A 21,635-nucleotide genomic window follows, 5' to 3' on the forward strand; every position below is an offset into this window, starting at 1 on the left:
TCTGGGCAGTGCCAGGGGCCCTCTGAGCTGGGGTGAATTTACAGTGGACCCAACTTCCCCGGTAATGTTCAGCATCACGGGATTTTGCCAGACATGTGCTCTGAAACACAGAAGTGCAAAGATAGTACACCAGGGAGGGAAGTGCATTAGAGAGACTGACAGGAGACATGGAGGCCTGGAAATCGCAATGAGATGCAGAACCCGCCATCTAGGGAGTGGGGACGTTGAGTTCCTGCCTGGCTTTCTGAGGTCCTGACATTATAAAGTCTGGGACGCTGTGAGATAATTATAAAAGCAAATGTGCTGTATGCACCTGCCAAGGCACAGCACGCCACAGCAGCAGACAGCACGATGAAACTGGTCCCAGCTTGGAGGAGTGGGCAAGACTGTGAGGAGGTGGCAACACTGTGCTGAGCTCCGAGGATGAGTGTGATGTGTGTCAGTGAGGCAAGGTTGGGAGGCAGGGAGGAAGAGGAGGAAAGACCCAGGGGCGAGACAGCATCTGGAGCAACCGGGAGAGGGAAGAGCAGAGTGAGGGAGTGCAGTACACATCAGTGGAGAGCTATGGGTCTTTTTTTTTTTTTTTTTTTTTTTTTTTTGACAGGCAGAGTGGACAGTGAGAGAGAGACAGAGAGAAAGGTCTTCCTTTGCCGTTGGTTCACCCTCCAATGGCCGCTGCAGCTGTCTCACCGTGCTAATCCAAAGCCAGGAGCCAGGGGCTTCTCCTGGTCTCCCATGTGGGTGCAGGGCCCAAGCACTTGGGCCATCTTCCACTGCACTCCCAGGCCACAGCAGATAGCTGGACTGGAAGAGGGGCAACCGGGACAGAATCCAGTGCCCCGACCGGGACTAGAACCCAGTATGCCGGCGCCACAGACGGAGGATTAGCCTAATGAGCCACGGCGCCGGCCAAGCTATGGGTCTTGACCCTAGTGTGGACAAGGAGACATCACAGGATTCCTGGTCAGCCCCCAATATTTCTTCCCCGTTTCTTCCATACTAATAGAATAATATGCACTTCAGTCAAATACATGACTATCTGGAATAACGACTCAGCAATTCTACCTCTAGGTAAATACCCAAGAGAACGACAAACATACAAGGGTTGTTCAAAAAGTTCATGGAAAATATAAATCAAAAAAAAAAAAAACCACTAGGTATGGATTTCAAAATTTTTATGCACCAAAATAAACGTTAAATTCCATTCTTCCATGACCTTTTTGATGCATCTTCACGTCCACCCGAAGACGTGCACAAGAATGTTTATGGCAGCTTTATTTTTAAAAGCTGGCCAAAAACCTGAGATAACACAAGTCTGCACTAATAAGTGAATGGATGAACAGTGGTGGAATGCTAGAGTGATTAAAAAGAACTAAGTAGTGCTATATGCAGTAACATGGGTGAATCTCAGACATAAGGCCCAGTGAATCGATCCAGACGCAAAGGATTCCATCCAAATGTTTCAATGCATTGACCCCCTTAGGATTGGTACAGTAAGTAGCCAATGGTGATAGAGGTCAGGGTAGAGGTTACCTGGGGGATGTCTCACAACCAGGAGCCAACGCAAGGAAGCCTACTGGGACACAGAAGGTGCTTCTGTGTCTTGAGCCCGGTGTGGTTACCCAGGTATGCACGTACATGCACACTGACCAAGCAGTACAAGCATCCTCACACGTTACGTAATTCAGCGTAAGCAGTATGTCCCTGTGTCAGCCCATTTTGATTTTCAATGTATTTTTTCTTTCTTTTTTAATTAGAAAGGCAGAGAGAAAGGGAGAAACACAGAGAGATCTTCCATGCTCAGGTTCACTTTCCAAAACGCCCACAACAGCTGGGGCTGGAACAGTCTCAAGTCAGGAGCCTGGAACTCCGTCTGGGTCTCACAGATGGGTGGCAGAGCCAAGTACTTGAGCCATCATCTGCTGCCTCCCAGGATGCACACTGGCAGGAAGCTGGATCAAAAGCAGAGTAGCTGGGACGCAGGCCTCCCAAGCAGCAGCTTAACCCCTACACCATCACAGCTGCCTGCTAGCCCATTTTCTGCGGCTGTAACAAAGCACCTGAGGCTGGGTACTGCATGAAGTCTAATTCACAGCTCTGGAGATTCAGGAGCACGGCAGAGACATCGGCTGGTCATGATGGATGGCTTCAGAATAGCAGGAACCTGTGCAGAAAGGGTCATGTAGCCAGCCGGGAGGCCAGGGCAAGAGAGCTGTTTTTTGTTGTTGTTGCTGTTGTTTTTAATTTTTTTGACAGGTAGAGTGGACAGTGAGAGAGAGACAGAGAGAAAGGTCTTCCTTTTCCGTTGGTTCACCCTCCAATGGCCGCTGCAGCTGGCGCACCGCGCTGATCCGATGGCAGAAGCCAGGTGCTTCTCCTGGTCTCCCATGGGGTGCAGGGCCCAAGCACTTGGGCCATCCTCCACTGCACTCCCGGGCCACAGCAGAGAGCTGGCCTGGAAGAGGGGCAACCGGGACAGAATCCGGCACCCTGACCGGGACTAGAACCTGGTGTGCCGGCGCCACAAGGTGGAGGATTAGCCTAGTGAGCCACAGCGCCAGCCCAAGAGAACTGTTTTATCACCATTCTTTCACGAGAACCAACCCACTAAGACCTACATTAATCCCTGCCAAACGCAATGCCCCATGAGTTAACTTGCACCCCTTCCTGATCCTGCCACAGAAGTGTGCACCTCTGTATACGAACCCTTGGCGGACAAGTCACATCCCGGCTCTAAGTAGTGCCCCAGCCCGCCTTGTAGTCATGTGTGATTTAGGCTAAATCCTCACCTAACCAGAAGCTGTGTGCACAAACTTCAGGAAAGGTCCTTCGATGACACCTACTAATAAACCACGTAGTTCCAAATAAACCACATTTCACAACTGCTGTATTTCCTTTAAGTTATTTGGAAGAGATAAAATACACTCCAGACTGTTTATGTTTTTGTCCTCTTTCTGGAGGCGAAGTACAGTGAACGAGACAGCTGGTTACATTCTCAGCTCCAGGGTTTTGGTAAACATTTTTGTATTTCGGAGATGAAAGTTGGGAAGGTTTTAAAAAACGAAATGAGGGGAGACTGGTGTTGTGGTACAGTGGGTTAAGCTACTGAGTGCTGCCTTGAGTCCGGGCTGCTCTGCTTCTGATCCAGTTTCCTGCTAACGATGCACCCGGGAAAGCAGCGGATGACGGCCCTAGTGCTGACTCGTGGCTTCAGCCTGGCCTAGCTCTGGGTGTTGCAGCCATCTGGGGAGTGAACCAGCGGCCCAGCTCTGGGTGTTGCAGCCATCTGGGGAGTGAACCAGCGGCCCAGCTCTGGGTGTTGCAGCCATCTGGGGGGTGAACCAGCGGCCCAGTTCTGGGTGTTGCAGCCATCTGGGGGTGAATCAACCATGGATGATCTCTCTCTCAGCTGCTAGGCCAGATGCCTACCCTCTTCTTCCTTCTGCTCCCCTTCCCTTCTCATTTTCGTCCTTCCTTCCTTTATTTATTCCAACGGCAGAGCAAAAGAGAGATACCCTCCATCTGCTGGCTAACTCCCTAAATGCTCTAACTGCCAGGCCTGGGCCAGGCCAGAGCCAGGAGCCAGGAACTCAGTTTGGGCAGCAGGAACTCAACTGCTTGGGCCATCATTTGCTGTCTCCCAGGTGCATGAGCAGGAAGCTGGACTGGAAGTAGAGGCGAGACTGAGCCCCAGACACGCCAATATGGAACATGGTGTCTCAAGTGGAGGCTTAACACGCAGAACAACTCCTACCCCCTGTCTCTTAATGACAGAACTTCTGAGCACTGTTTCAGCCAACATTTCTAACAAGTCAACTTCTTGGTTGAAAAACAGTGGTGTCAGCACTGCCGCACAGCAAGCTGGGCCACCGCTTGTGACGCCAGCATCCCTTGCCAGTGCCGCCTTGAGTCCCAGCCACTCTGCTTCCAACCCAGCTTCCTGTCAACGCACCTGGGAGGAGAGCAGAAGACGGCTCATGTACTTGGGTTCCTGTCACCCATCTGGGAGACCCACATGGATTTCCCAGCTTCCTCCTGGCTCCAGCCCTGGCTGTTGCAGCCTTCTGGGGATTGAACCACAGAATGGAAAATTTCTGTGCGTGTGCTCTCCATGTCATTCTGCCTTCAAGTAAAGAGATAAATCTTGAAAAAAAAGAAAAGAAAATCAAATTATTCTTCATTCCAGAGCTATAAATTTTGTATAATGAACATTTTATTTATTTTGATTTTTGCATACCATCAAAGTTTCAGGCTTGGAGTACTATAATTTCTCCATTGTGTTGCTGCAGGTCAACAAGATTCATATTTATTATATTTAAAGTTCAAAAATTTAACCCAGATTTTATCATCTCTAATTCTAGGTTTCTACATAATAAAAGTCCTAAATGCATAAATATAAAAACACTGCACACCTACTTTCCAAAGAATTACAATCTGCTAAAGACACGAAAGTGTCCTAAGTAGTGATTCTCCTAAAGCAATTAGTTTGTCAACACATGCAACTTGGCCACAACCCCTCGAGCGACCTCGGCCAGGCTCTCAGGATGCCGGGCCATTATCAATGGGGCCTTCATCCTGTAACCATCACTACAAATCTAGGGACCTTCATCCTGTAACCATCACTACAAATCTACCAGCTTCTCCTCCTCCTAAGGCTCCCGGCAGAAAACGTCTCTCTCTTTCGGATTACTTATCACATCCTCTGCAATTAGACATGCCACCCCCACCCGTCCCTCTACACACAGCCTCGCTTCGGCCCCAGAGGGCTTTCCCCCACGGCCTCTGGGCAGCCAGCGCCAGGCCCGACCCGCAGGACCCTCCCCCCCAATTCCTCGTCGCCAGAAGCGGCCAGCTCCTCCTCCGGGAAGCCTTCCTGGACTCCAGCAGGCCGCGCGACTCCCCGAGCTGCCTGGGTCCTCCTCTGGCCTAAGGTCTCTTTAGGAACCCAGCCCCTTCGTCCTCGGGTGGCAGGGGCCAAGGCCCGGCACAGGTCTCGGGTTTGCTGAATGACCCAACAAACGGCGCTGTTCCGTCGGTGCCACCAGCGTGCGTCCATCCAGCACACAATGATTCTCCACACGTACCCGGCGCCCCGGTAGGCGCCTACCGGGTGCTCGCTAACTTTACTGAGCTGGAGCCCCCGGGCCTCCGCCGACCGGCAGAGCGCTTCACGCACTCAGCGCCTGGCGCCTGCCTCCGTGTCTCCGCGAGTCCGCGCCGCCCCAGCCCACTGAGGTGTGACGAGCCCTTCCCAGCGCGCTCACCGCTGCCTACTCTGCGCAGCCGCACACTTCCCATCCCGGCGTGCCCCGCGCTACGCAGCCTCTTCCCGACAGGCCGCGGCCGCCCCGCTGCACGCCGGGAGTTGTGGTCGCGGCGGAGACGGCGCGGCGGCCGGCCGGCCGGCGAGCGTGGCAGGAAGCGGAAGCGGCCCGCGGCCCGCCCCCGGCCCCGCCCCGCCCCGCGCCGCGCCGCTCGCCGTGGGACTAGCACTGACGTGTCTCTCAGCGAAGGCGCTGCGCCCCGGAGCAGGCTGGGCCGCGGTCAGCGCCGCCTCACTCGGAACGGAGCGGAGCCCAAGCGGGACGCCGAGCCGGAGCAGCCGCCGCCATGGCGAGTGAGTCCTCCGAGGGGCAGCCCCGGGACCGATCGGACCCCCCCCGATCCCGTCCCTCGCGTGTTCGGGACCCCTCGCCCAGGCCCGTCCGGGCCCCGGCGGAGCGCAGCCGGTACTCTCGGCCCTCGTCGGGGGTCCGCGTGCCGCACCTGCTCCCGTGGCGCCGCCGGCTCCCGCTGGTCCCGGGGCAGGCGGCTTCCCTGCACAGCGCGGGAGGTTTCTCTGCGCCCTAACTCCTCTTCTTTTGTTTTTCTCCCATCCAAGTCAAATTTCTGGAAGTCATCAAGCCCTTCTGTGTCATCCTGCCGGAAATTCAGAAGCCAGAGAGGAAGGTGAGTGCCCAAGTCGCCTTCCGAACCGCAGGCTGCTTGCAACCGGGCGCTGGAAGTTTGGGGCACAATTAAAGATGGCCTCGACACGCCGGATGGGGAGACTCCTTTCGCTTCCCCCGGGACAGTGGCCGTGTGTCCTGGGGTGGGCCGGCGCCACCGACATCGGCCCGCTTTGTTCCCAGCCCCTCTGTTGGATATTCTCGGTGAACAAAGCCCCCGGTGTGCCCTGTCCCCAAAATGGATCCGGGTGTGAATGAATAAGGCCTCAGTTAGGACACTCGGCTTGCGGTGCCCTCCCCTCTCTACCTCCGGCAGGAGCAGGACTGGCTTGGGTTTTTTTTCCCCCTGGGAAATGCCCTTTGTGTCGGCTGCGGAAGGAGAAAGCGGTCCCTTCAGCCTGTACACACGGGTCTGTGCCTTTTGTGTAGGTGGTCACAGTTCCGAGGATAGAGGCATTTTGTGGAGTGGAGGGCTTCTCGGAGCAGGCACATTCAAGGAAGAAATGTAGAGCCGTGATGAGTCGTTATCCGAATTTCTGCACAGCTACAGCCGAGAGGGAGAGAGAGAGAGAGAAAGATGGGCCTATGAAAGTAAAGCTGTCACACAAGGAGGAAAAGTTTCATTAGGTCCATATGTTGGAGTATGAATAGTATTTTGTGCCCACATTCTTCTCAGACTGTTCCTAACACACTCACATATGTTCATCTGTAATTGATAGCCACATGGAGTGGGCTCTTGGAGCCTACTTTTTCGGTTACAATGGTTTTATATAAATGCCTACATGTATATTACCTGTGATGGGTTGATTGGCCAGGCCCTACTCCCTCGCCCCCCCACGATGGGAATGGTATTAGTGGAGGAGCCAGGCAGGTGTCCGTCCCACCCTTTAATATGGCCTCTTTATAACCATGTAACCTTGGCCTTGTTACTGAGTGCAAGTGGAACAAGGGAAATGGGCGAGGTGCAGGTACCAGTGGCTTAGGAGGGGGTTAATTCTGGAAGAGGGGCTGTGTGACGGTGGCTTAGAAGGACAGTTTCCTGGAGGGAGTGGAAAGGAATTGCAGGCAAAAGAAATTACCGACTGACCGAGAGTTTGCAAGACTGGTGTGTTTAGAGGGGAGGTGTTAGGTGTAGTTCATGGTGACAGTGTAGAGGGTAGGTGGGGAGCCCTGGGAGATCAGTGAAAAGGGAGGGGCAGGATTAGAGTGGTGTGGGGACTGTCCCTTGGAGGGGGAGCACTGGGGCTTGGCTTGGCTGGATTTAGCAGCTCCTTAAGAGGCGGAGAGGCCGGACAGGGTGGAGAGACTCATGTTTTGTTGTGAGATGTGGTTGTATCCTGCAGTCTTGACAAAGCTGTCCATTTTTTTTTTTTTGGCCCATAACGAGTGATTTCACTGCTGGTCCGTCTAAAATGGTGTTGGGTCCCTTGACTGACTTCTGATTTCTCTGGTATGGTGGGGACGACAGCTGGGAAAGAGCTTCCTCACGGAGGAGACGGGAGTCCTGTGCCTCCCCCAGCTCCGTGTGGAGTGCCGGGTGTGAAATGCGCGTCGTACCTGACCTGCCTGCTGTGGACTGGTACGGAGAGGCCTGCGCCTTCCACGCAGGGCGCCAGGACACTGACTCGGCGCCCACGTAGAGGTCTCCTCCTCTCACGTGTTCACGCTGCAGTGTTGTTCACTGAAGGCTGTCAGTTTCCGTCTCACAATGCCCAGGCTGCACAGCTCTCGGGTGGCGCCCTCTGAAGCCGTTTTTGGGGTGGAGGCAGTGGCAGTCGCAGAGAGGCAAAGACTCCAGTTCCCACTCCACTACGGAGGGAGGCGCCGGGGGTGGGGATTCACACTTTTCCAATACTTAGTAGTCAGGTAAAAATTTTTTTAAAGACTTAGTTATTTGAAAGGCAGAGTGACAGCAGGAGAAAGTACACAGGAGTCTTCCATCGGCGGATTCGCTCGCGAGATTCCCACAGCAGCGAGGTCTGGGCCAGGCCGAAGGCAGGATCCCACGTACTTGAGCATCGTCCTGCCTCCCAGGGTGTGCATTAGCAGAAAGCTGAAACAGAAGCGGAGTAGCCAGGACGCAAACCAGGCACTCTGGTGTGAGTGGATGTGGGCATTGCACAGGCAGCTTACTCCGCTGTGCCACGATGCCTGCGTACCGTGGTTCTGGTCGCCTCTCTGGCTGACACAGCTGAGAAGATGGGAAACTTCGTGATCAGATCTTAGTGGAAGTGAGTGAGGACATGAAGTGTGTAACTCTCCCTGCCCTCTCCCAGTATAGTTTATTAGATTGTGTGACCCGTAAGTCTTGGAAACTACGCTTGAACAATCCCAAATGTCATCCAGTTGACAGCAGAACACGATTTTGTTACCTGAAATGAAAGGTTGCCCGTGTGTTTAAAGGTTTGTGGGTTTGGCATCTGGGATGTGGCATTTCTTTGCTCCTGGGCCTAAACTGGTAGTGTAGCATTCACTTCAGCTGTGGGATTCGAAGCAAGTCACCTTCCTAGGATTCGTTTTCTCTGTGAGATGTCAGCGCCATGTGGCGTGGAGGCTGGCGTGATGCCCGTGCGGCGCTCTGCCCCATGCCCCTGTGATACTCGCGGTGCCTAGGTTTGGTTCCGGGTTTGTCTTTGGTGATCAAAGACAGGGGCCTGGTGAAAGTCCGTTTGTGGGAATCTGCTTGTGAAACTAACTGCTGGCTGCAATGCATTCTGTTCTCTAGATCCAGTTCAAGGAGAAGGTGCTATGGACAGCCATCACCCTCTTCATCTTCCTAGTGTGCTGCCAGGTAAACCCGGGCCCCGCGCGGCCGGCTGGGGCGGGGAGTCTGCGTGGCCGGAACAGTTTGCCGACTTGGTTCTCGTTGCCTGCAGATTCCCCTGTTTGGTATCATGTCTTCCGATTCTGCCGACCCTTTCTATTGGATGAGAGTGATTCTGGCCTCGAACAGAGGTAGGCCTCTTTCTCTGCCTTTCTTGGTGCAGCGTGGTCGTGACTAGTCTCATTTAGTTCAGTTACAAGGCTTGGCTTTACCTAGAGAGCCGAGAGTGTGAAAACACGTGGCTCAGAAAATCGCGTGGAGCGTTCCTGTGCCGTGTTGAATAGCCTCATTACGTGCCGAGTTCAGCACCAAGGCGTCGTCGTGTCTGGATTGGGTTTGAATGCTACACAAAACCTGTAATAACAAGATAAGTCTACGTTGCAGAGAATAAAACAGCCTGCCGGAAACAATATTTTATGAATACCTGGGATGATGCCGTTTTCATTGATAACATTCTGTAGACTGCGTAATTTGTTTCTCAGCCGCATCTTTATATCTATAGGTTCCATGTATCTGTCAAAAAATGTAGAACCGTGTTTTGTCTGCTCCAACCAGGCACCTGTGGGCAGTGAGGAGGATTGCGAATGAGTCTGTTGATACTGCATTTGATTAACTCTTTTACAATGAGTTCAAATTAAATTCCAAATCAGTTGGAAATAGAGCTCATTTTAGCATAATGTGAAGTAGACGTTTATTCACAGCTAGATAGAATTGTACAGGCCCCCTTTGCAGACTCTGGAAATTATTTGAATGTTATCCAGATATTTTATTAACTGATGAAGGGACAAACCTTTCTTATCTCTGTAAAGCCAGAACGAAGCTGTTTATGGTGAATTTAAATGCAGCGATCTGTTAGCTGCCATGTGACTTCCTCGGCAGAGTAAGACGCTGCCTGGCAGGCTGCAGAGTGAAGTGCGTGACACCCAGTTCACTGACGCTCGGGGTTATTGTCTGCGTTAAATGCTGCTAGCACACTGAATGACACGGAACTTGTCTAAGCCGTGCCCTGTCAAATTTTGCTCATTCGTTTTCCTTTCCCCCAAATAATGTTTGCTGTGGCAAGCTAATGTTGGCTGTGCTTTGCTCCGCTTCTCCTCAAGGCACACTGATGGAGCTGGGTATCTCTCCCATCGTCACCTCCGGCCTCATCATGCAGCTTTTGGCTGGTGCTAAGATCATCGAAGTTGGAGACACTCCAAAAGACAGAGCTCTCTTCAACGGAGCCCAGAAGTGTAAGAAAGACTGTAATAATGTTCTGGTATAATCTATAACGGAGAACTTGAATTTGCTACAGAGTTTGGGGCATCAAAACACTTTTGCCCAGGGTGCTGTGACCTCCTGGCCCACCAACCTTGCACCGCTCTCTGGTGTGTGTTAATGCAAGAGAGCACTCCTGGGAGGGCAGAGGGGCCAGTGCTGCGTGTGTGCCGGGCAGGGCAGGGCGGGCAGGGCAGAGGTTCTGGGATGCCCCCAGGGCTGCACGCTGAAGTGGAAGGAGTAGGGGTTGGAGGTCTCCCCTCTAGGGCCACAATGTCCTTGCCACTTGGCACCTTCAGAACTGTAAGGATGGAGTTGAGTACTTGCGCTCTCAGTGCTCAGCACCACATAGCGGTTACTGTGTTCTCTCTTCCGGGCTTTTAAAAGGATTTAACTGAGGGGAAGGGTGATCCTCGCAGTTCAGCTCTGCCACTTCCTAGCTCTGTGATACGGGGAAGACGAGACGAGATCTCTGGAGTCTCCGCTTCTTCATCTGTAAATAGGAGGAGTGACAACGGTGTCGCTGTTCACAGTGACGATCATCAGAATTAACCATGGTCAGCCTCAGTTAACTGTATTACTCGGAAATGAGATTCTCAGTTCTACCTCAGCATGTCTTACAGATATCTAAAGTTAGTGTGGCAAGTAATTGAGAATTTCATCTCATTTGGATTTGCCTGTTTCAGACACAAATCGGAATTTCAAATATACATGCAGGTTTTTTTTCAAAAGCACAAATTAGTCTCTTTCTCTTTGCTCATACAATTTTTTTTTGCCTTAAGAATTCACTGTTACTGAGCACTTTGGAAAAACTCCAATTGGGACTGTATTTGATGAGCACTTTGAAGTAAAGAAAAAAAAATTTTAAGATTTATTTATTTATTTGAGAGGCAGAATTACAGACAGAGGGAGAGACATTTCCCATCCAGTGGTTCACTCCCCAAATGGCCACAGTAGCCAAAGCTGGGTTGATCCAAAGGCAAGAGCCAGGAGCTTCTTCCAGGTCTGCCATGTGGGTGCAGGGGCCCAAAGACTGGGGCCATCTTCCACTGCCTTCTTAGGCCATTAGCAGGGAGCTGGATCAGAAGTGGAATAGCCAGGATTCGAACTGGCGCCTATATGGGATGCTGGCGCTGCAGGTGGAGGCTTAACCTACTACACCACAGTGCCAGCACCTGAAGTAAAATTTAGTTTATGTAGCAGACTAAGCAGAGAAACTTCACCTGAAGTCCAAACCTTACTTAAGAACCCAATAAAATGTGTGAACCTCATTGTGCCTGGCAGTGAAATACAGCAGGAAGACAGTCCACAAAAAATGAAAGTTTTCTTAGGCCAAAGGTACTTGGAAGAAGTCAGTGGAACTAGAAACCAAGCTGATGGTTTTGTGGGTGCAGATGAGAGAAAGGTTTGCTCCGTCGTGGAGGTAACACTCTAGGCTCAGTCTTGGTCCCACGTGGTCAGCTGCAGCGTAGTCAGTCCCCTTAAGAACCGCTCGGCTCCTGAGTGACCTGACAGCGAATGTGCTACTGCTCATGGTGACCACTTCGTTGTCTCTGCTGTCACCTTGAGCTGATTTTGTTCCCTCATCTGCCTTGTGTAACAGCCAAGTTTGCCATGCTTCACCTCTTACTCCTCCTGCTTCTGGAAGGGAAGTGAATTTAGGGACAGTTGAGATGTGACACTGTGGCTGTTTGACGTTTCCCCACCCACGCCCCTTGGGGGCATCAGTGCTTCCACCTCTGGGCCCCCCTCCACCTGGCGTTGAGGAGCGTGCAGACTTTCCTGTGCTGCCAAGTGGTGTCCCACTCTGTGAACACGGGTTTCCTTTGGTTTCTAGTGTTTGGCATGATCATCACCATTGGCCAGTCTATCGTGTATGTGATGACAGGAATGTACGGGGACCCTTCCGAGATGGGGGCTGGAATCTGCCTGTTAATCACCATTCAGGTAATTATGACATTTACATCCTCTCCTGACTAACAGTTCTCAAACAGCAAACTGAGAGGAAGCCAGGTACCCCGGGGTTGCCTGCCTGGATCCAGCGGAGGCAGGGGGCTCTGCAACTGCTCTGCGCAGCTGAGGGCGAGCTCCAACCCTGCCTTCAGCGTGTCCGTCAGAGGGCCCACGACTGAAGGGGGGGGACCGTGTCCTTGGGGACAGGTACACAGTGTCAGATTCTTTACCTTTGTGACTTTTTAAATTTTACAGCTCTTTGTTGCTGGCTTAATTGTCTTGCTTTTGGATGAACTCCTGCAAAAAGGGTATGGCCTAGGCTCTGGTATCTCCCTCTTCATTGCAACTAACATCTGTGAGACCATCGTATGGAAGGCATTCAGCCCCACAACTGTCAACACTGGCCGAGGTAAGAGCCCTCAGCTGCCCTGGTGACACAGTGCCGTCACGAGTACTGACGTGGACCAGGCAGAAGGCGGAGGTTCCCCGTCCCACAGTCCCATTGGAGCTGCACCTCTGGCTCTTTCTGTGTGCACCTGCAGCATGTTTGTAAACACAGATGGCTTCATACACTTAATGCTGCCTAACTTGCATTTTTTCTATTAAGAGTATTTCATGGGCATTTGGTGTGCTAGAATAATTTTCTGCGTGATTTTTCTTAGCATGAACTTGTAATGGAAGGATGAAGTCATATTTACTTTAACCAGTTATCTTGTGATATTTAAGTACTTGGTAGTTTTTTTGACTTGTTAACATTAAACATCCTTTACAGTCACTCCCAGCAGATTACGTTTCAGAAGATGCTGTTACTAACCCCGAGCACCCAGTCGTGCATGCAGGGACAACCTTGTGAGAGCAGCCTGGACTCGGGTTTGTTTACCACCTGGGTTCAGATCCTGGCTGTTCTTGCTAGTTGTGTGGGCTTTGGGCATATTCCTGCCCTGTGGAGCCTCGGGCACCAGCAGAAATGAGCAACAAGATGAAATTGTATGATGGCGAATTTTTCCATTTACATAATACCTAACAGTAAATCAGATCAGATATTGGTATGCTCCATTGTATCCACTGATAATGCCACTGAGAAGTCTTGTGATGGGGTGTTTGTAACAAAGGTTTCTAAACACGTAAGGGAAGCCTTAGAACAAGACTTGATAGAAAAGGAGAGCAGGCAGTTTTTGTTGCTAAATACGTTACTCAGAAGAGTCCCATGAGAAATGTTTGTGTACGTTTGAGTGTTTTCTTGGAATTGAATGCTGGAAATTGTCCCTGGCTTCCAGAGACCATATCCTCTCTTCACTGAGACCAAAAATGAGTCCCAGGACAAGTGAAGGCCACCTGTGCCTTCCAGAGAAGGGAGTACACCTGAGCGGGGAGACGTTTGGGGAGCCTTAGAATGAATGAGCTCAGAGTTTACTGCCTTGAGCATTTCCTAGTGTTTTAGGAAATCCAAGGCAAATTGGGAGAAGCTAGGGAACCGAAGGCATGGTTTTTGCAGAGTCGAATATGAGAAGGCAGGACGATCGAGGTGCAGTCGGATCCAGGTGTTTGGTGATAACCCTGGTTGTCCCTGGCCCTGGGGGAAACCTGAGCTAGAAGGAAGTAATATAGGAGTGGAAGCCAAGGTAGGGCAGTCAGGGAAGGCCCAGGAGACTGGCAGCAGCTGGACAAAGCTCACACGCCGTCCTGGAACAGGGCACTGAGTGCCAGGAGTAGCGGCTGGAAGGAAAGATTTGCTCCATTCTGGAAGACTGGCGCAGACGGCGGTCCAGTGAATGCAGCACTGCTCTGGTCTTGGCCAGCCAGCCTGGCAGAAGCATGGAGTCAGGGCACCAAGAGGAGAACACGCAAGAGATGAGACACAGGAGGCACATTCAGGGCTGTGAGAAACTTTGAAGTAAACGTGTCACAGGGTCCATCGGCCATTGGGAGGTGGCTGGAGCAGAGGTGCATTTGGGGAGGAGGTTGCCCGGTTTCCTGTGTGTGGGTGGTCCATGGCGCTGGAGGGAGCACTGTGCTGGCTGCGGAGCAGCAGGGAGGACAGTGGAGTCACCAGGACCCACCTCGGGGAAGGGCGGGTAGGTGTGCAGGGCCGCGGGGAAAGGCTGGCCTTCCAGCTGTGCCTGGAGCTGAGCTGCCCTTGGCCTGACACACAGGTAGGGGCTGTTGAGTGGACCCTCCGTTGCTTTTCCTGGACATCGAGAACAATCTCGAACGGGGAATCAGCAGGGACAGCTCAGGCACAGAACAGCCTTGCTCCTGAAGTCCCTCTAGCACCTAGAAACTTCTCCCAAAGGTTCAGCAGGTAGTGAATTTGAGAAATAATTAAAAAATTAGAAGATAGATATTAGAAGAGTTATGGCCTAAGCCTGGCACTGCCGTTAGCTACCTTCCTTCCAACAAATACCTCATGTATTCAGTAAGTACTAGGTGCTGCTGTAGACACTGGGGAGACAGAGCGAATAAAACACATGCTGTGTGTCAGTTGGTGCCACAGGGACCCTGGAGCAAAACCAAGCAGAAGAAGGCGGAACTCCCGGGGAAGTTGCTGCTCTGTGAGTCTGGGCAGGAAGGAAGGCCTCACTGACAGTGGAGTAAAGTTCTGAGAGATGAGGGAGGGACACAGCGGGAGCAAAGGCCCTGAGGTAGAAATGCACCTGGTGGGTTCCAGGATCAGCATCTGTAGCCAGAGCAGAATGAACAAGGTGAGATCAGAACTGGGGGAGTGGGGCATGAATAGTTTCCTTCCTTCCCCGGCACTAGCTTCCCTGTAACCTGCAAGGCAGGGAGACAGGCCAGTGTTGTCCCATAGGCTACAAGGTGGGGAGGGTGAGGCCTTAGAGAAGATCACCACAAGTGAGGTGAGGAAGCCCGGACAGTTGAGACGGTGCTCCCCCAGCTCGGCCACCTCCCATGGCTGCGGTGGTCAGCAGCGGTGCTGCTTAGGTGTCTGCCTGATGCCGTCTCTGAGTGTCCAGGCAGAGGCAGCAGGTGCATCCAGCTGTCATCTGTTAGAAACTTGAGGAAAACATCCCAGGGTGTACCTCATGCTCCTCACAGTCCCGATAACATTGCCTGCCCCGCCCACAGAGCTGGGTCTCTGGAAATGGCATCCACTTCCTGCCAGGACAAGGGGCACACGTGGCCAGCCTTCATGGGACTAGAGCTGTGCCAACCTGGAACAGCAGAATTTGCACTGTGAGGCGATGCTGTTTGTCCCTTCACCACATTTGTCCCCCGCTTCACAAACAGGGATGGAATTTGAAGGTGCCATCATCGCCCTCTTCCACCTGCTGGCCACACGCACAGACAAGGTGCGAGCCCTCCGAGAGGCGTTCTACCGCCAGAACCTGCCCAACCTCATGAACCTCATCGCCACCATCTTTGTCTTTGCAGTGGTCATCTATTTCCAGGTGCGTCAGAACTGGCCACAGGCAGTCGTGGGGGCCTGGGTTTGCGTTTCTGGGTGCCTGCCTCTGTGCATCCCTGTGTTGGGGGTTGCCACGTCATCACAATATGGAGATGTGGAGGTGGCACTCGAGCCACACACAGTGTATTCACTGCATCATGGGAACTTGAGCCAACTAAGCAGAATTCACATTTCTGAAATCACGTTCCCTTGGCTGGCCTGCCAGCAGATGAGATATACAGATGAGATATATTAATGAGGGACGGATTTCAGGATCCCCAAAGCCCACAGTTGCTCAAGTGTCGTGTATAAAATAACACAGTATTCGCATTTAACTACAGTTATCCCCTTGTGTGCATGAAATCCTTTCATATATGATACCTGATACAAGTGTGATTTAAGTATTTTAGATTGTATTGTTTAACAAATAAGAAAGTGCGTATCTGGTAGACGATTTTCTTCTAGTATTTTCCACCCGTGGTTGCTTGAATCCATGGACGCAGAACCCACGGACGCAGAGGGCTGGCTGTTTGAGTTCTTAGTTGAGGAGAAGTGAAAAGGAAGCAGGCTCTGAAACGCCTGCTGCTTCAGCGGCGTAGTCACAGAGGGTGTGTGGGCAGTGTATTCATCCAGGAACAGGCTCTTCCTCTCGAGAGGAAGGTGGAAATTATCACTCTCCCTGACTTCTGGATAAGAGACCTGATCCGGTAGTTGCGAGGCTGTGCACTGGCTTGTCTTTTGTACTCTGTGATTGTCCACGCCATGTGTTTTTATTGAGAAAGGAGGAGACGCGGCAAAGCAGTGTGGCGTTTGTGAGGAGGTCATTGTACCGACCACATGCTTTTACTTGACCAAATAATCAACCTGTCCGCGCTACTAGGACTGAGTCAGGTGTCTGAATCACAGCAGACTCGTCGGGGGCTTGGCAGGTGTGGCCGTCGGAGCATTAAGAACTTGTTACTGGAGTGCTCTGAGGCTGCGCCCTCTTAGGTACCGAGAGTTATAAAACTGCTGAAAAGGAGTGTTCTCCGACATCTCAGAGACGGGGGTTGCTTTCGTGGCACATTAGACTTTCCCGTTCAGGATCAAACCCCAGGCCCGCTCGGTGGCATGAGGCTGATGTAGTGGCCCTGGCCCAGGGCCGGGAGACGCACTGTTAGGATTTGGGTATGTGCCCTTGCGGGCTTCTCTGTGTATCCACATGGGTGTGGCTACCATGTGGTAACTTGGTTTTTAATAAAAGTGGGGTCATACCAGTATGCTGCGTTAAAGCCCATTTTTAACCCAGGCTTTCTGGGACTGCCCTGCCTGTGTGCCCACGTAACAGTGCTGGCAGCGGTGGGCAGTGAAAGGGCGTGAGCTCCCAGATGCTCTCCCAGACCACCTCCCTCCTGCCTGACCTGAGCACCCCCACCCCATCTTTCTCTGAGCACTGGCAGCACTGAGCAGTGACCAGCGTTTTTGTTCTCTTTGGCTTCTCAGGGCTTCCGAGTGGACCTGCCAATCAAGTCAGCCCGCTACCGTGGCCAGTACAACACCTACCCCATCAAGCTCTTCTACACCTCCAACATCCCCATCATCCTGCAGTCCGCCCTCGTGTCAAACCTGTACGTCATCTCCCAGATGCTGTCCGCGCGCTTCAGCGGCAACCTGCTGGTTAGCCTGCTGGGCACCTGGTCTGTGAGTACACTCTGTGCACAGAATTATTTTCGGCAGTGGTTCTTGCTTGTGACAGATCATGTTACCCAGAGATATTTTCTAATTGTGCCTTTTACAAATTCAGCATATTGCAAATTGTTTTTAGCAAGGAAATTGCTTGACTAAAAGGTATTCTTTGGTTTGCTCAGAGCTGTCTTTCTGTGCTGGCACTGAAGTTCAGTGAAACAACGCCACAGGGCAGAGGTGTGGTGCAGAGTCGAGGTGCCCCCGTGCCCGCCTCCCCAGCAGAGTGCCAGGCTTGCATCCGCTCCACCTGCCTGCTAATGCTCCGGGGAGGTAGCAGGTGGTGGTCTGTGCACTCGCCACTTCCATGGGAACCCAGACGGAGTTCCCAGCTCTTGGCTTTGGCTGGCGCAGCTCCAGCCATTTTGGGGTGAATCAGTGGGTGGAAGATACCTCTCCATCTGTCTCTTTCTCTCTCTGCCTTTCAAATAAAATGAATGAATAAGTGTAAGTCTGTATATTTAAAGCAAGAAACAGCCTTCACAGGCATTTTGGTGCTTTGCAGGACACCAGCTCCGGGGGCCCGGCGCGCGCTTACCCCGTGGGTGGCCTCTGCTATTACCTGTCTCCTCCCGAGTCCTTCGGCTCTGTGCTGGAGGACCCCGTCCATGCCGTTGTGTACATCGTCTTCATGCTGGGCTCCTGCGCCTTCTTCTCCAAAACGTGGATTGAGGTCTCGGGTTCTTCTGCCAAAGATGTAAGTAGAAGTACAGACGTCCGAGATTCGGTTGTTGCTGGCATGAGGGGTACTGACTCTGACCTCCTCCTGTGAGAGCCAGCTCAGAAGCAGGCAGGGCCAGCAGCTGGAGCCCAGCAGCCTATCAGCACCGGGCTTTGTCACGTGACTTCCTTGTGGCAGCCCTCAGATTCTCTCTGTAAATAGTGTTAGGGCTGGGGAAGGAAATCTGCCCTGTGTAGTGTCACATGACTGCCTGCACGCCTCTGGTTGGTGCCCTGCAGGTTGCAAAGCAGCTGAAGGAGCAGCAGATGGTGATGAGAGGCCACCGGGAGACGTCCATGGTCCACGAGCTCAATCGGTAAGTGCAGCCCAGTCCCTGACCTCCCATTATTGCACCTGCGCTGTTTTCTTACACAGCTGGGTCTCATCCTCGGTCACTGAACAGTAAGGTCCCTGTGGAAAGAAATACTTGGGAAATTGCTAAGTGCCAGACACTGCTGAACACAGTAAAGTGAAGCTGCAGAGGCCCCCTCTGAGGGTGGCGAGATGGGAGCTTGTGGCCAGAGGCGGGTACAGGACGGTATGGCAAGGCCCTGAGTGCGGTGCAGGCTGTAGTGGCCCTCACCTCTCTTCATCCCCGTGGGATGCTGAAGGGAGCAGCCGGGTCCTGGCCTGAGCACAGGTGAGGGCCTGAGGTTGTAGAAGCTGGGCCTAGAAGAGGCTGATGCCCTTTGAAGTGGGGAGGAAGGTCAGGCTGCCAGATGAGAGAGGCAGGAGCCAGAGGTGGGAGGGTGGTGGCCACACGAGGGAGAGCAGCGAGCTGAGGAGGGGTGCTCCCTTCCCAGCAGTCTGTTGGCTGCTTTTGTCACAGGGAATGGAGCTGCCCCTTGGGCAGGGTGGGTGGCAGCGTGAGTGTTGCTGGCTTTTCCAGCCACATAGTGGCTGTCACTGCTTATCCATTGTCACTTGAAATCAAAGACAAAACTACTTACTGGCAGAATCAGGTGTCAGGCAACTTGTCCCGTGGGCCACAGCTTGCTGGCCTCTCTGCTGAAGAAGCAACCACACGAAAAGCCCCAGTCGTGCATTTCACATCCCTCGCAGGGACAGCAGTCCGTTGCATCCATTCTCCTAGTCTAGCACTGTTCATTAGAAATAATACAAGTCACATTTATAAATTTTAAAAATCTCTAGTAGACATGCTAGGAAACTGAAAAGTCGGTTAAATTATATGCATACTAATACAGTGTATCCAGAGCATCATTTCAACTTGTAGTTGAAGGAGAAGTCACATTGAGATGCTTCACAGTCTTGTTTCCACATCATCTCGCTTGGGACCATTAGCCACATGGGGCCAGCGTGGCCAGCTGGTGGACCATGCAGCTCCATAACGTTAGGGTGGGACAGCAAATGAAGTCTCAAGGAGGCAGCAGGGTGGCCTCTGGGGCTGCTAGCCACAAGTGAACCTGTTGGGCCATCCAGCCCTTTTCTGCATCTCAGATTAGGGGTAGATCAGCTGGGGGCCTCACTCACCCTCTCCCACTCCCCCAGGTACATCCCCACAGCTGCAGCCTTCGGGGGGCTGTGCATCGGGGCCCTCTCAGTCCTGGCCGACTTCCTGGGCGCCATTGGTTCTGGAACGGGAATCCTGCTCGCGGTGACAATCATCTACCAGTACTTTGAGATCTTCGTCAAGGAGCAGAGTGAGGTCGGCAGCATGGGGGCCCTTCTCTTCTGAGCCACGTCTCCTCAGGGACCGGGAGAGGCCGAGGCCGCGCGCTCCGGAACTGCCTAGAGACGGGCGCTCTTCTCACAGGAGAGCACCGCTGTGGCATTTGGACTTTGTTTATTAATGTTTTTTAATTTCATATTCCTTCATTCCACTGTGTAAAGTGCTAGACATTCTCCAATTTGAAATTTTGCTCTTTTATTCTGGCATTGGCAAAACGAACTGTAGAAGTGAGTTTTCCTTCAGCTGATTGCCAGAGATGGGAATGGTGTATGATTGTCCCCAAGCATCCAGGAACGTTTGCTTTAGCCTTGGCATCTTCTCAGTGCCGCCCCCCACAAAGGGAGTTGCTGGTTCTGGTTGGAAGCACAAACCCTGAAATGTCAGCGTTTCATTTTGGCAGTAGCGTGGGAAGTGGGGGATCACGTGTTGCTGAGGATGTAAAAGTGGGGAACCTCACAGCCGGGTCTCCTTCAGTCAGGGACCGGAATATCTGGCTTCAGACTGTTCTCTGTAAGACACCATTGTTGTCCCTTTTACACGGTTTTTTAAGCACAGAGCTTCTTCCAAAAGACGGACACGTTTCCCAGAGGACACTGGGCCATCCGTTGGTTTCCCATGTGTGTGCTGTTGGCTCCTCCAGCCTTGAGGCTGAGAGCAGGCTGCTTGTTTGCACCATCTCTGGTCAGCTCATGTCGCCTCCGCTGGAGCCAGGTCAGGGTTCGGCAGCTGTACCAAGTGGAGCCTGGCCAGGCGAGTCACATGTCTGTGTGGAGGGCCCTTGCAGCGACGTGCATCCGGCCGGCCGGCTTCTGCCAGTTGTCCTGGAATTGTCTCCTCGTGGCTACACTACTGGTACCCACTGTCCCCTAGAAAGGGGACAGGCCGTGGCAGCAGGCAGGCACCAAAGGAAAGCAGCAGTTCTTGGGCTGCCTCCCTCTCTCTATACAGAGCCCCTACCGTTATTCTAGAATTGTCTTCCGGTGCTCGGGACCAAACGCAAGTGCATCAGGAGATGCCAGAGCCCCTCTCCAGGTCCGCGGACTTGGCAGAGACGGGAGCACACAGGCGGCTCCTCACTGGGGAAGTCAGGTTCCGAGAGCTTGGGTTCTCACGCTGCCCCAGCTTCCACCTGCAGACTCGCACTTGGGTCTGCAGTCAGTGACAGCTGGGGACCCAGGTCTCGGCTTTCACGGAGGCCCTTGGTGGGAGCCGAGTGCTGCCTGGTGAGGGCAGCAGGCTGGGGACGAAGATACTGGGGGACCTAAGGCTGAGTGAGCCTTAGATACTGGGGGACCAAGGGTGTTCTCGTGGAGGATGCCCCTTCTAAGAAGGGAGCCTGGCGGCAAGTGCAGCCATGGAGGAGACGCCCCCCCAGCAGCGCGCAGCCCCGTCACGATTACTTTTTACCTGTCTGAGTCGGGTTGGGGCTTCCCAGGAGACCTCACTGGCAGTGCTGACCAGGAAGCAGACTGGCCTAAAGCCACCTGGCAAGTCAGTGGCACCACAAAGTGGACTCAACCACAGCCCAGGACTCAACACCATACCACACGTGGCCTTGTCTAGACCCAGTCCTGAGCAGCCGGGAGCTCGTAAGACCTGGCGCCGCCCTCTGCAGGGTCCTCCCACTCCTGCCCTCTGTGGCTGCCTCAGAGCAGCAGGCCCCTCCCAGCCAGCCCTGGGGCTGCCGCGGGCTCTGGCGAGGGGTAGCGTGACCGTGGGCCAGAGTGCGCCAGGCCTCGGGAGGAGCCCTGCCATCCTGCCTGCTGCTGTAACCATCCAGCTGGGCCGTGTGCGGCCTGGGCTCGCGCCCTCTGGTTGATGTTCAGTGTGTGGGTGGGCAGGGGCTGACCCCTGCTTCCAGGGGACTGTCACTGTGGACGCCAAAATGGCTTAACTGAGATACGGTGAATAAGTGACAAATAAAGCCAACTTTTTACAAGCTACTTGGTCATGTTCTCTTTTTGAATTAGGTTGTATTCCCAGTAACAGCACAAGGCTTAGACCTCTGGGTGTGTCAGACGGCACATTTCCGTGGGTCTTCCCTCCACCAGGTGGAAATTCCCTCCTCAGAGAGGTATTTGGCCAGGAACACTTGTGCCTGGTGGTGATAACAG

The 21,635-nt window shown here is 53.0% G+C and overlaps 1 protein-coding gene and 1 long non-coding RNA gene across 3 annotated transcripts; one reads left to right on the forward strand and one right to left on the reverse strand.

Annotated features, from left to right (window-relative positions):
• Positions 1-3,952: 3,952 nt before the first annotated feature.
• LOC149124419 (uncharacterized) lies at positions 3,953-5,353 on the reverse strand. Of its 2 annotated transcripts, none has more exons than XR_016214417.1 (3): positions 5,265-5,353; positions 4,238-4,283; positions 3,953-4,143 (listed from the first exon to the last, which is right to left on the reverse strand). It is a non-coding gene; the product is annotated as an uncharacterized LOC149124419 (long non-coding RNA). The 2 variants fall into 2 exon arrangements; XR_016214416.1 differs by lacking the exon at positions 5,265-5,353 and adding an exon at positions 5,085-5,222.
• A 135-nt stretch (positions 5,354-5,488) lies between these two features.
• On the forward strand, positions 5,489-21,464 carry SEC61A1 (SEC61 translocon subunit alpha 1). The gene is made up of 12 exons (XM_051851785.3): positions 5,489-5,617; positions 5,882-5,949; positions 8,674-8,739; positions 8,825-8,903; positions 9,873-10,004; positions 11,867-11,976; positions 12,238-12,391; positions 15,232-15,392; positions 16,871-17,068; positions 17,616-17,807; positions 18,071-18,147; positions 19,341-21,464. The coding sequence occupies exons 1-12, from the start codon at positions 5,611-5,613 to the stop codon at positions 19,525-19,527; spliced, it is 1,431 nt and encodes a 476-aa protein (XP_051707745.1). The 5' UTR covers positions 5,489-5,610; the 3' UTR covers positions 19,528-21,464.
• The last annotated feature ends 171 nt before the right edge of the window (positions 21,465-21,635 follow it).

This window comes from Oryctolagus cuniculus, chromosome 10, assembly GCF_051225735.1.
Source record: "Oryctolagus cuniculus isolate XC-2025 breed Fujian yellow rabbit chromosome 10, ASM5122573v1, whole genome shotgun sequence".
Taxonomy (NCBI): domain Eukaryota; kingdom Metazoa; phylum Chordata; class Mammalia; order Lagomorpha; family Leporidae; genus Oryctolagus; species Oryctolagus cuniculus.